At 32.2% G+C, this 13887-nt stretch overlaps 1 protein-coding gene across 1 annotated transcript; it reads right to left on the reverse strand.

Annotated features, from left to right (window-relative positions):
• Window positions 1–2453: 2453 nt before the first annotated feature.
• LOC132181977 (uncharacterized) lies at window positions 2454–9406 on the reverse strand. The gene is made up of 8 exons (XM_059595192.2): window positions 9268–9406; window positions 7600–7746; window positions 5791–6204; window positions 5593–5669; window positions 4327–5277; window positions 4127–4231; window positions 2890–2985; window positions 2454–2777 (listed from the first exon to the last, which is right to left on the reverse strand). Exons 1-8 carry the CDS (start codon window positions 9404–9406, stop codon window positions 2715–2717), a joined length of 1992 nt encoding a protein of 663 aa, XP_059451175.1. The 3' UTR covers window positions 2454–2714.
• Window positions 9407–13887: the final 4481 nt, after the last annotated feature.

Below are 13887 nucleotides of genomic sequence, written 5' to 3' on the forward strand. Positions count from 1 at the left end.
TCGGTGGCAGAGGCTAGGGGGGCACTCTTGGCTGTCCATCTTTGTAAGAATCTGGGTCTCAACTGGGTTCATTTGGAGGGGGACGCACAGGTTGTGATAAAGGCCGTCAATTCTCCGGAAGTAGACTGGAGTGATGTGGGCCTGATGGCAGCTGATATCAAAAAGGAGCTTCAATCTATACGTCACTGGCGGTTGTCTTTTATTCGAAGGGAGAGGAATAGTGCGGCACACACACTGGCCAGTTAGCTTTAAATAATTATATGGATTAGACATGGCTCAATGAGTTTCCTGCTTGTATTTCACAGATTGTAAACATGGAGTGCACAACTCCAAGGAATGTCTTGAATTAATGAAACAGCAGCGATTCACTTCAAAAAAAAAATAAAAAAATAATGATGATATTTGTATGTTTCTCATTAATTCATTAATTCATTACATAAATCTGTAATCTCAGTTCCATTATATATACACGTTTGGTTTCAATTCAATTGTGAGGATTCTTTTGGGGTTATGGGTTATAGTGATGATGGATTAATGTTTATGAAACAAATTTTCAGAGAATTAAGTGGTCTAGAATGATCAGAAATTGGCATGAGAGAAGGATGAACAATTTCACTTTTATGACTTCATAGCTTATCCTTGATTTTGTTAAAATATTGGTTGGGCAATGTTCAAAGGCCCTAGCTAGTAATTATTTTTTGATCTTTTGCTTGATTAATGACGCTATTTATTATGAGAGCCCTTATTATCCACTCCATCCTTAAAACCCCATTTTTGCAGCCTCCAATAAGAATTTGATATCTCACTTAAAATCACCACAATACACTAGACTAAAGCACCAGATTACATCTCCTTTTAACCCACCAATCCGTAAACCACCCCCCATCCCTTCAGCCAAACGCTGCCGCCGGAATCCAGGGAGCCACAGCCAAAATCCGCTCGAGAGAAATAGACGATGTTGGTGGGCCAGGCACGTGGGTCTCGGCGACCCACGCTGGGTCAGCAGCCAGACCCACGCTGGGAGAAGTTGGCTTTTCTTCTTGTTCTGATGACTTTCCAGTCTGATATATATATATTTTTTTCAATTGTTATTTTACTGATTTATTTTGTTGTTATCTTCTTCAGCTAGGTGGTTCAGATTCATAAGTGGGAAACTGGGTTGTTATCAGATCGCCGAGACGGATTTAGGGGGCCAGGGACCGGCAGTGGCCCTGGTCCCTCTACAAATTACAAGAAAAAAAAAAAAATTTAAGGCAAAAACAAAATTTAAGGTAAAAAAATAATAATTTAAGGTATTTTTTACTGATCGGTCCTTCTCTAAAAAATTTTTTTGGCCTGGGTCCCCATAAATTCAAAGATGACTCCCTTCCTGTCACTTGTTCGTGTTTATAAGGAAAATTGTCGCCATACTGCGCCAAAAAAACAACTCTGTATCATGAGAGTCTTTCTTCCTCTACTTTAATAGCTGTGTATTCTTAGTCCAAGTAGATTGTGTAAATTTGGGTTTAGCATTTAGTGTTAGATCCACATGAATTAGCTGAAAAATCTCCATATAATTTTTCTGGGAACTACTTTATCTTAGAAAGAAAGCAGGGATAAACTCTGTTCTTGTAGCTGGCTTCCGAGAGCTTTTCTGATTTCCTATGATTTTGATTTCATCAAAAGGTTCAAAATGAAATCTTCAAAAAGCAAACTTTGTTCTTCAATAATTCAAGCTTTCATGGAAGAGAATTGAATAAAAACAGAGAAAAGCAAATGGAGTCAGATCTCGGCGACCCACGCTGGGTCAGTGGTGAGTGGGCGTGTCTTTACGTTGTGTTAGGGATGAATAAGATAAAAAATGGGTTCTTTTGTCTTTGAATTTAAAGATTCAGTGTTTTTGTTCCTATTTTATTAGGTGTTTCTAGCTAACGTGTACCTATTCTATTGGTAGCCGTAAAAATGGTCTACCTGATAGAAGGTTTTCCCATTTATTATATTTTATTTTATAGTCGTAAATGGGTTTAGACCAAGGCTCCATTTATTTCGGAGTTCGATGTGACAAAATATTTTGATTTGACCAAAAAATTTCTTTATTTTCGAAAAATTGTTTCTGTTTTTAAATTTCATAAATTATTTTTCAAGTTTAAGTTTCTTATTTTCAAATCGTCAAACCTCCCTTAGAAGTTGCTGGCCATTTCCACCGTCATTCATTTTCTGTACGAGCCAAACACTAAAAGGTATTTTCCCAAAAATAATTTTCTTCTGAAAAATAATTTCGATGAAATATGGTATGCAGGCAACTTATACTTGTCTTCTTGACATAAAAACCTAATCCCCAATAGATGTAAGGTTTATAATACAAATAAGATTAGGGTCCAAAGAGCAATAATATGATAAACACTTATTGCAAACTAATTAAATATCGAGTTTCCCACTTAAGACATAATAGATAGATAACCACATAGAAAAGTCATTACCAGTACAACAAACAAACCACAAAAGTCATTATTACAAAAGCATAAACCAAGTTCTTAATTAAACACTTACAAACCACCATGCAATAACTATATAAAATCTAAATCCAATCAACTAAGATTAAAAAGTTTCCCTTCAACTGGATTTAGATTCTCACTATGTACTAACTGTGTAATCTAAATCCAATCAACTCAGATTATTATATATAAAAGCTTCTCCCCAACTGGATTTAGATCTTGATCATCACCAGCTTCTGATCACTCCTTAGGATCCGGGCCATTACCAAAGATTATTGAATTCATGAACTCGTCCTCCCATTCCTTCACAAAAATTAGATCCAAATTTTCATTAGGAAATATATTTTTAATAGATTTTGATGCTATAGAAACAATAAGGAAGAAAATAAATAAAGCTCCTTAATTATGATCGTGCCTGATTGGGAAAGAGATTATCTTCTGGGGGGCCATTCTCCGCCTGATACATCATGCGAAAAAGCTCGTCCGAGACCCCGAGTTCGTTGTCGTTTGCCTGTTGCATGTACATGTTATAGCAAATATTAGAATATAAATTAAAATGATTAAATTAACTGACTTGCCAAAAATTAGCGATCGACCCTATTATTTGCTAGATCAAGTCATAATTTCTTCAAGAATTACTTCATAGGAAAACATTTAAACTAACCATCTTATTCAGAATAATCATAACATAAAGCACATTTGGTATCAAGAATGATCATAACATAATTAAGCAAGATGGTAATTAATTGTTTCAAATAGCTTATAAAAGGAATTAAGGGATTGAAATTAGAAGGAGGGCAATAATATAAAATCTCTACTTTAGGTTAAGAAAATTTGTCAATGCTACTGATTCTTGTGATTATTTGTTGTTTTGTGGGGAAAAACACATGAAAGAAACAAGGAAGTTGAGAACAAGAAAATTAATTATTATTAACGCGTTGGCTTATATTATCTAACCTTAATTAAAAAAAAGAAAAAATCTTGGAAATGAAGACTGAAGAGGAAAAGTTATTAAAAAATAAAGTAAATTACATTTTAGCTATTAAATTCTCACTCTAATTAATGTATTTACACTTTCAAAGTAACTATGACTCATTGCAACTCAAACCTATAAACTATAAATTATTTCAAAATGCCTTGAACAGTTTTTACATTGCCAACTTTTCCCCCTACACGTTTTTTGTGATGTTCATAAGAAATAAAAATAATAATAATAAATAAAGACTCAAAGGGGTGGCCACTTTGCAGACGAGCATCTTTATTATGTTAGGAAGTGGTCACGCAACCATCCCTATTGTCAATTGTTTATTTAATCAATATTTTAAAAGTAAATTAGTCATGCAAAAATAGTCTAGACATGTGCTAGTCATATACGACGTTTTTCAATACAATCTAATGGCCAAATTTGACACGAAAGAACTCGAAACATTTTATTAGTTTGCAAGTCCGAGTTGCACTAATTCATAATTTGGAAAATGTAAGTGCAATTGAAATGGTAGTTTAAGGAAGAAAAAAAAACATGTAATTCATCGTTAAAAAATAAAATAAAAAATTGGGAAACTAGAATAAGAACGAGTACTATAAGAATCACGTTTGATTGATTCATCTCCAAGGCAATACGTATTGAAAAGTGAGGCATATATTATGCATACCTTGACAAAAGATGGCTCACTCGAAGGTGCAATAGTTTCTTCCACACAGGCTGAAGCAGGATTTTGGTGTACTTCTTCAATCGCAGTAGGATTCACTTCGGCTTCCTGCATGTTAAAGAAATCAATAATAATAATAATAATAATAATAAAATATAAACGAAATTTATTTTGCTAAAAATAAACATGGTTTTTGTAATTACATATCCATCGTCAGGAGTTTGGTTGTCGTCTTGCTCCAAGAAAAGATCACTGATCAGATGATCATCTTCGTCTGACTGTTCCACCGGAGGGATGCCGTCGAATAAGCTAGAAATGTTATTGATCAGCAGCAGATCATCATCATCATCACAACAATCACTTTGATCTCCTACTTTTGCACCACCGTAAGGCTGCTGTGGCTGCGGTGGTGGGATGATCAGAAAATCATCTTGTTCATGTTGATCATAATTATTGACAGTATCGAATCCTCCCGGCGACCATAATTGGTTTGCAGAAGAAGACCCTCCTTGAGCCATATAACCAGAATTAGCAGTAGTCCAATATTTCTCCAGAGCTGAAATATTGTTAACATCATGATTTTCCACAAAAGTTCCACTGAATCCAGCTGAAGGACCTTTAACAACCAGCTCTCCTCCACTACTTAATTCAATCCCAGCATAGTTTCCCTTGGCATATCTGGAAGTTGGGCACGTTTGGATTGAATGTGCACCTATCGTTGGATAATTCGATCCAAGAATATTCATGTTAGGCTGATTTGGTGGATAAAGAGGATTTATGTTGCCAAACAAGGGCTGCTGCAGGAGATTAAGATTAGCTTGATTCCTCGAGGAATTATGCCACCGCCCAATATTAAGTCCTAGTGGAGGCAAAGAGGTGGCACTTGCGGCGGCGGCCTTGTTGGAATAAAGGAAAGGGCCGAGGGTGGGAGCATTAAACGACCCCGTATTGCCTCCTAGTACAACTCCTGGTTGGAAGGATGATGATGATGATGTTCTGATTGGCTGCTGGCCATGCTGTTGTGGGAAATTGAGGTTATGCAATAGCAGTGTGGGAAGGCCAGCTGCGAAGCTTGACCTCAAGGATCTGTCTGACAAGCCCTTTGAGGTGCCACCGCATTTGTCGGCAACTCGTTTTAAGAATATACGATACTTCTGCAATATTCACATGCGTACGTACGTAGCATCACTATAAGAAAAACTTCTTTTTCTAGTGTGATATATATATATATATATAAGACCTAATTTCCCTAAATAATAACGTTCAGAACATTCAACCTTTGTCACTAAATTAGTTGTGTGTGATTGCATATATACAGTAGTACTCCTCCATGAAAGATTTCATGTTATAATATGACTAACAAATGAAAAGTTTAAAACTTTAATTTCTTTGTTTCTATTTGCATGAAATCTAAGATGACAAGTGCGTTAATCTAAACCAAAGAAATACTCATTCAAATAAAATAAAACCTGCAAATGACTTGCTACATTTTCTCTAGTTAAGCCTGGCACATTCATGTACTCCAGAATCCTCTTCGGGACAGCCTCTGAAACAATTCAAATCAGAACAACAACCACAATAACGACACAAATGTTGTTAGAAATCATGCAACTCATGAAAACTAGGCAGGCATGCATGCATAAACAAAAAGGAAACATATTAATTACTTTCCAAGCCGATATGCCTTATGGCTTGCAAGAAGCGGTTGTGGAGTGAAGTGGTCCAAACCACCTTTGCCTTTTTAGGCGCAGCAGCATTATCTTGATCACCCACATGATCATTTTCAATGCCCTTTTTGAGTGCCTTTCTCTTGGGATCCTTTTTACCATGTTGTTGTTCATGATTCACGGCTGATGTTGCCGAAGCAGAATTTATACCCTCGTAAGATACTTTCTCACCCGATGATTCTTCTGGAATGCTTCCTATTTCTTCGATAACAACAGATTTGCCCTTTTTACCAGGAACAGCATACTGCCATACATGTTTCAGATCATCTGGGCGCACTGGTTTTACCATATAGAAAGCAGCTCCACGCTGCAAACTTTCTACTATCACACTCTTCTCGTCATCCGCTGACATCACTATGTACATTAACATGCAAAAATAAATTTATTAGAAAAAAACAATGTTGGTAACCTCCGCTTCATGATGTGTGGTTCATTGCCGGTTGAATTACTTTTTGAGGACCATAAAGATGAAATTAGTAAGTAGTTTTAGATTTTTTTAATAGTATTTTGTAATGAAAGTTGTTTATTAATGTTTTAATTTTTTTGAGTGAAAAGAAAAAAGGAAAGATAGCAAATGTTTGAGAATAAGATCGGTGGTGTTTGATAATTTTTTTTATGTTTCTTTTCTTTTCTTTTTTTTTGAAAAAGTGTTTTGCTGCGATATAAATTAAAGTAAAAGTACCTAATTTTGCATTTTTTGCTAGTATTTTGTAAAAAGAAATTGTTTATTAATGTTTTGGCTTTTTTGAATAGAAAGAAAAAAAAGGAAAGAAGATGTTAGCGAACAAGCCCGATGTTATTGGATAAAATAAGTCAACGAAGATTAATGTATCCTTCTTCTTTTTTCTCCCCTTTCCCGCTTCTTTTCGTAGAAAACCTTTCAACAAAAGAAAGTTAGAAAAAAACGATGGCGGTGTTTGATAAATTATTTTTTTTAAAAAAAATATTTTGATGTGACATAAAAGTGAAAGTACATAATTTTAAAATGTTTTATGAGTGTTTTTTATGAAAAGTTATTTATTAATGTTTTAACGTTTTTAAGTAGAAAGATATAAAGGAAAGATAAAAGATGCTAGTGAATAAGCACGATGTTATCCAATAAAATAAGCCAAGGAAAGATTAATATGTTTTGTTTTTTCTTTTTTTCTCCTTTACGACCTGTGTTTCGTACAAAACCTTTTATGTAAAGTGAAATTAGAAAAAAGCGACGGTGGTGTTTGATAAAGTTTTTTAGGATGTTTATTTTTTATTTTTTGAAAAATTGTTTTAATACGACATAAAAGTAAAAGTACGTAGTTTTGAATTTTTTATGAGAATTTTTTTTATGGAAAGTTATTTATTAATGTTTTAACCTTTTTAAGTAGAAAGAAAAACATAAAAGATAGATGATCGATGCTAATGAATAAGCCCGATGTTATCAGATAAAATAAGTCAACAAAAGATTAATATGTTTTCTTCTTCTTTTTTTCTCCTTTCGGCCCGTTTCCTACAAAACCTTGAGACTTGTTGTTAAAAGAAAAATAAATAGTAAATGAGTTTTCTTTATGCCTAAAAATGAAGTTTATTAGAATATAGAGTGAAAAGTTGAGTTATAATGTGAATGATGAAGGAGAATTTATGGATAAAGGAAGGTCATGTTATATATTTAATTAACAAACAAAAACCCTAGTGAACTTTTGCCACAAAGAATTAATGCTTAATTTTTTTTGGAGGAGATGATTAATTAATTTAAAACAACAAAGCACTCACTAATCACAGGCAGTTTGAATTCTTCTGCGACTCGCTGTTGCAATTCTATACCATTCATTTCAGGCATGTGTAGATCTGTAACAACAAGATCGAACTTCTGCATCCGAAGAGTAGCCAAAGCATCTATGGCGTTTCTCACAGTCACAACTATAATTTGCACCAAAAAAAATCATCAGTTTATGAAGATATATATATATATTTATGATTCTCTTAAGAAAATATTAATCTTAATTAAGAAATTAATCAACGGAAAGGATTATCAAAGTTTTTCTATATCCTAAAAAAGCAAGCATGAAGAAATCTAGATAAATAATATGACTTCACTCTCTTAGATTTGGATGCTCTAGATCTAGGGTAAAATTTTATTACATTAGCATTTATTCATTTTGGAAAATTTTTTTTTTTTTGTTCTTAAAAAATTTAGTGGATCTTGATTCAATTCTTCTTAATTTCCTCAACAATTCCTTTGGTAAAAATGGCTGAAACTTAATGAAGAGACTTAAGTTTAATCTGGCTTGAGCCAGTAAAACACGGAATATGAATTAAAACACAATAATTTATAAGAAAAAAAGATCATGTTTTCTATCTGTAATAGATTTAAATGAGAAATAAATAAATAGTTAATAAGTAGAAAATTCAGGAGCATGAGTCATGACCCAATTAAGTATGTACATATCATTTTCACTCATCTTCTTCGTATAGTACACAAATGGCTAAAAATGGAAGAAATCTCTTATAATATTTCAAAAAATGCTTAGCCAAAACATACATGCAGACCCTTATCAAGCCTTTAACCATTGGAAGATTCATGGAATTAACGTAATACTTGCAAAACAAGCACGATGTACAGCCAATGAAAGGAGGAAGCAATTAAGGGATTACTGGAAATTAAGCAGCCATTGTAGGAAAGAAAATCGAGACTTCAATCTTTTAGTTGTGTAAAATAGGGAAAAAGGTGGATCAGAATTTTGGTGTTCCATCAGAAAGTCAAATATGGAAACTCATATTTTCATTCAATTTGTTGCGGTAAATATGACTGAAGGTGAAGAGATCTCTTGGAATAATTTTTTTTTTTTTTTTTAAATGGATGCAATACAATACAAATTCACTACAATATTATGAAGATCCCTTCAATACTACATGCAAAACAGAAAAGAGATAGAGTAAAAAAGAAAAGATTAACAGGGAAAAAATTAAAACAAAGGGTGTTTATAAGAATTTGAAAAGGGTATTCATAGTCATTGGTGTATGAAAAATTTAAAACAAAGGGTGTTAATATTTTCATTCAATTTGTTGCGGTAAATATGACTGAAGGTGAAGAGATCTCTTGGAATAATATATTTTTTTAAAAAAAAATTAAAAGAAAATAAAAATTGGATGCAATGCAATACAAATTCACTACAATATTATGAAGATCCCTTCAATACTACATGCAAAACACTAGAAATTAAAACAAGTGTGAAATAGAGTAAAAAAGAAAAGACTAACTAGAAAAATCTAAAACAAAGGGTGTTTATAAGAATTTGAAAAGGGTATTTATATAGTCATTGGTGTATGAAATTCGATCGTAACAAAGGGTGGATCATGGAAGCATTTGATTATCAGAAAACATGCACGAAAAGACTAAAGAGAAAGAGGCATAAGGCATAAGAGATCTCAACCAAATACCTCCATATCTCATAGTTCGAAGCATGGCTGAAACAATGGCGAGAGATGTAGCATCATCATCCACAACCAAAATATGGATATCTAGAATGGGGTTTTTTGTGGTGCAAGATTGGCCAACTCTAATGCTCTCACCCTCCATGCTCAGTGTACTATATGGAAAGACAATGGGGAAAAGAGAGGTATATTTATACTAATTCAACTAGAGTGAATGCAAAGAAGGAGTAACAGTTGTCACACATTGGCTTCTACTATAGGGAGAGAGAGAGAGAGATAAAGAGAGGGAGCTTTATCTAAATCTCCGCCCTTAATTTCTTCTTAATTTTCCAATTTTTTGTCTTTAAACAAATGTGTGTAAGTATGTTTCAAATTAAGAACAAAACGTACATGCGCTATGCCATGAATTATCATGATAATTGATGTCCAAAATCTGGCCTAAAATAATTAAAACATTTAATGCAATTTAGCAAAAATAGGGAGTTCTCTAAGAGAGTATTTCTGAACAAGATTTCGCAATCTTTTACTTATTGCGTGTTCCATTGTTTTTATAATTAATTAATCCACTTTAGGAATCATTTTAACTTTGAAGTTTCAAGTTGAAATTACTATTTCTAATCTTATTAATTGTTTCACATATCATTGAGTTTACTCATAAGTTGAAATGACTATTTTTGAAGTGATCAAATATTGGAAATGAGCTGCTTCTATTTATATAATCAAAACGTTTTTAAGCAAAATCAGAGCATTTTTTTAGTTAATTAATTCAAAATAACATAGCATTATTGAAATAAGCATATTGTTGTAATTACCACATTTAAATGCATGCATTTGAAGTCAACAGTACCTTAACATTAGAGTTGCTTTGCTTAATTAATTACTTTCCAACTTTAATCATCTCTAGAAATAATCTTGCTTTTAAATTCATGACAGTGTAAAATAAGTTAGCAAGCAATTTTACTTAATGCATGTAATTTTTTTTTTTTTTCAAATTTCTATCGATCAATGGATCGTATATACGATAAAAGTTGAGCATGTAACATTAGTACTCTCTACGTTATGTAGAAAGAATTACGTGATGGGATTTAAGGTTTGTTCTCAAACTAGTAACAATAGTTAATTAATTAGATTGACATAAAAGATAATCATGTTTTATTTAATTTTGAATTTAAATGCCTTCGGTGCCTTAATTATGTCGTGAGAATCTTATACTTGTAAGGAGAAAACGAAACTGAATATGAGAATTAACCCGTAATAACGAACATATATAAATTTCTTACAAACCAACTTCTAAAAGTGATATGTACGTCTTTAGCATATGAAAAGCACATTTATTTTAATAACATGTACTTCTCATGTGCTTTTTAATAGCATTAAACAACATGTCACTTTTAGCGGCAAGTTCTATAAACCAATTTGTAATTAAGATTATTATTATTATTATTATTTTTTGTCTCGAACGAGATGCCTACTAATCAACCTCTAAAAGTGAATTACGTGATCGATAGGATTTAGGGTTTGTTCTCAAACTAGTAACTACAATTAATTAATATTGACGGAAAAGATAATCATGCTTTTTTTTTTTTTTAATATTGAATTTTAATGTATTCGGTGCCTTAATTATGCCATGAGAATCTTACACTTGTAAGGAGAAAACGACACTAAATATGAGAACTAACCCGTAATAACAAGCAAACATAAATTTTCTACAACGAACTAATTATAAAAGTAATATTTGTTATTAGCACATGAGAAGCACGTGTTTTTTTTTTTTTTAATAGCATTAATAAGAAAGCGTGTGTTTCTCATATGCTTAAAGAATACATCACTTTTAGAGGTTGGTTCTATAAACCAGCTTGTAAGAAATTTTTGTCTCGAACGATATGCCTACTAATCAAGCATCTTGAACATAACATTACTGTGTCATGAATCTTTTAATATCACGAGCTTGTATGCTAACTCTTTTTCTTTTCTTTTTCCTTTCTACTCAAAAAGAGCCAAAACATTAACAAATAAATTTCATCACAAAAAAAAAATATATATATTAACAAACACCACTAGTCTATATAGTATTCCACCTTCTCAGCAAATTTTGAATCATTAAAACGTAACTCCTTTGCCCCCAAAAGAATTCATGCTGGGAATTTATTTCTCATTAACTTTTTATTGCTGAATATATAACTTAAAAAAAGTGTGTAAATCTTAAACAAAACCATCAGAGTTAAGGCTCCATTTGTTGCGAAAAGAAGAAGCCAGCGCAGAAAGATGAGAAGCATGCATGCAAGTGTATGGCATAGTTGTGGAAAAATAAAAAAATTGCATGCATGGATAGAAATGGACCCACTTCCATAAATGATATTCACATATAAACCCACCGTTACATAGAAAAAAGGAAAATAGTAATAAATGGAGTTTATCACATACTCATCAGACAAATTACTCCTAATAAATTTCAGTTTGTCCACATTATCAAAATCAAATAGGAAATTACAACTTACGTACAGTCAACGCTATTCAATACCCAAAACGCTAAAAACACACTAGGGCACTAGGCCCACACCATTTCAATTAAATCACAAGAAACAATTTGTAATTAACTACTTTGTCCCTACCTATATTCGGCTTCAAAAAGGATTTAATTCACTAGCCTAGATAATTAAATATTAATGTTGAGATAATTGGGTAAAGATAAATGCTACCGTTTCTTTTTTATTTTTTATTTTTAGGTGTTTTCATATTGTTCTTACAATTCTACGTGAATATTATTATTATTTTTTTAAAAAAAAAAAATTAACTTTTTCGGATAAATGCCTAAAATTAATCCCTGAATGCCATGTCACAAAAGCACAGAAAGTACAGGTCCTACCCATGTTTCAAGAACACTGAATTTCTTTATATAATAAATCCACAATCCTGATTGGATAAGGATTTCCTAATTTCAACCCTGAATTTAGGCCATTTATTTTCTTTATTTACAATGTCTATTTCATAAAAATCCATTTTCACCCCTATTTGTTATAATTCGAGCTAAACATAGGGATGCATGGTTAGTTTTATTAAATAATCCAAATAACACATGTTGTTATTATTATAATGCTATTCAATCCAACTTGATGGAGAGAGAGAGAGAGAGAGAGGAGTTATCTGTAAATGAGGATCCTATATTCTAACTTCGCTTGACCTTATTTTAAGTTGAGCAATATGTTTGAGAATGTATTGAGAAATAAAAAATGCTTTTAGAAAGAAAAAAAAATTATTTTTAAGTCTTTTTAAAAGTCCGTTTTAACCTTTTTTTTTTTTTTTTTTAGAGAAAAAATTCAAAGAAATACTTTTTCAGTTTTTATTAAACAAACTCATTTTTGCTTTTTACGACTTTCTATGTAATAAAAGTACTACCTTTTATACTTCTTAATGCAATCTCAAACACCCTATAAATGTAGATCAGGAAAGGAAAACTAAACTAATGTATTGTGCAACTAAAAACTCAAGAATATGTTCGTATGAGGATGAACACGTGTTTTCTTTTTCCTTAATATGACCAAAGACAATTTGATATTAATTGTCATCATATTTTATATTTAACAGATCAATTGATCTCAAGTCATGATTACCATAAATGATCCTAGTGATTAACATAATATACAAAGCCTTGCTTGAAACTTAATAAATAAACCTAGCATGCATCATACTATTTGTAATTAAACTGTGTTAATATGCTTGTAATTATTTGTTCTAAATGTTGAGAAAATATATAAGCAAACAAAAAAATTTCTTATGCAAATAGAATGATGCTTATGTAACTAAATCAAGACAATAAAGTTAGGATCCACTCATACATAGGACTCTTATAAGACACTTGGACTAAATTACTAAATTAGGGATAATGATTTCCTTCAAACTGGGTTAAAGGAAATTATTTCAAAATAGTCTAATAAATTGACGAGTGTCCTTCCAACATGTTTGATGCACATGTTTTCTTTAATATGCTTAACATAGTGATTGAAGTTGGCGTCTAACGTCTATATTTTTTTTTCTCTCTCAAACACATAGGAGTTCAAGAGTCTCATATTCAACCTTTTCATCTCCCTTCCCTCTTTCATACATGTTTTGAAAAATTACCACTGGAACTGTTAAAGCAGGCATTGAAAAAGCTTGATTAGTAAATGTGTTGTTTGGAAGCATTTAAGAAACATCTTACGACATCAAAATAAGTCAAAGAGTCTCTTTGAGAAGCATTTAGGTGAGAAAACCACATTGAAACTTGGTAATTACCAAAATCGTGTTTTAGTGAATATGTCCATACATAAGCATTTGAACTCTCTGCGTGTTTACTTTGCATTAACAATTGTATTTCATCTTCTTTTGATGTACAACAATTGTAGTTTAACGTCCCCAAGGGGTAGTTTAATCGATTGAGGACCACGCCCCATAAAGCGGAGGTCACTAGTTCAAATCTCTCCTTCCCCCTCTTGCGCGGACATGTCAAAAAAAAAAAAAAAAAAAATTGTAGCTTAACAAGATGCGTTGGAAGGAAAGAATGCTAAACCTAAAGTTCAAGAAGCTAACTCCTAACCAAACAAATACATGGACTTAGCCATTCGCTAACCAAAAAGGCTTAGTTTCTTA

This window comes from Corylus avellana, chromosome 5, assembly GCF_965113065.1.
Source record: "Corylus avellana chromosome 5, dhCorAvel1.hap1.2, whole genome shotgun sequence".
Lineage (NCBI taxonomy): Eukaryota > Viridiplantae > Streptophyta > Magnoliopsida > Fagales > Betulaceae > Corylus > Corylus avellana.

What these genes read in the sequence shown, in the direction of transcription:
- LOC132181977 (XM_059595192.2), bottom strand. Translation starts at nt 9,406, where the DNA reads ATGGAGGGTGAGAGCATTAGAGTTGGCCAATCTTGCACCACAAAAAAC. An exon ending in TCGAACTATGAGATATGGAG is followed by an intron (nt 7,747 to 9,267) that starts GTATTTGGTTGA and finishes TGCAAATTATAG; the next exon opens with TTGTGACTGTGAGAAACGCC. An exon ending in ATAATCTCTTTCCCAATCAG is followed by an intron (nt 2,778 to 2,889) that starts GCACGATCATAA and finishes ATTTTTGTGAAG; the next exon opens with GAATGGGAGGACGAGTTCAT.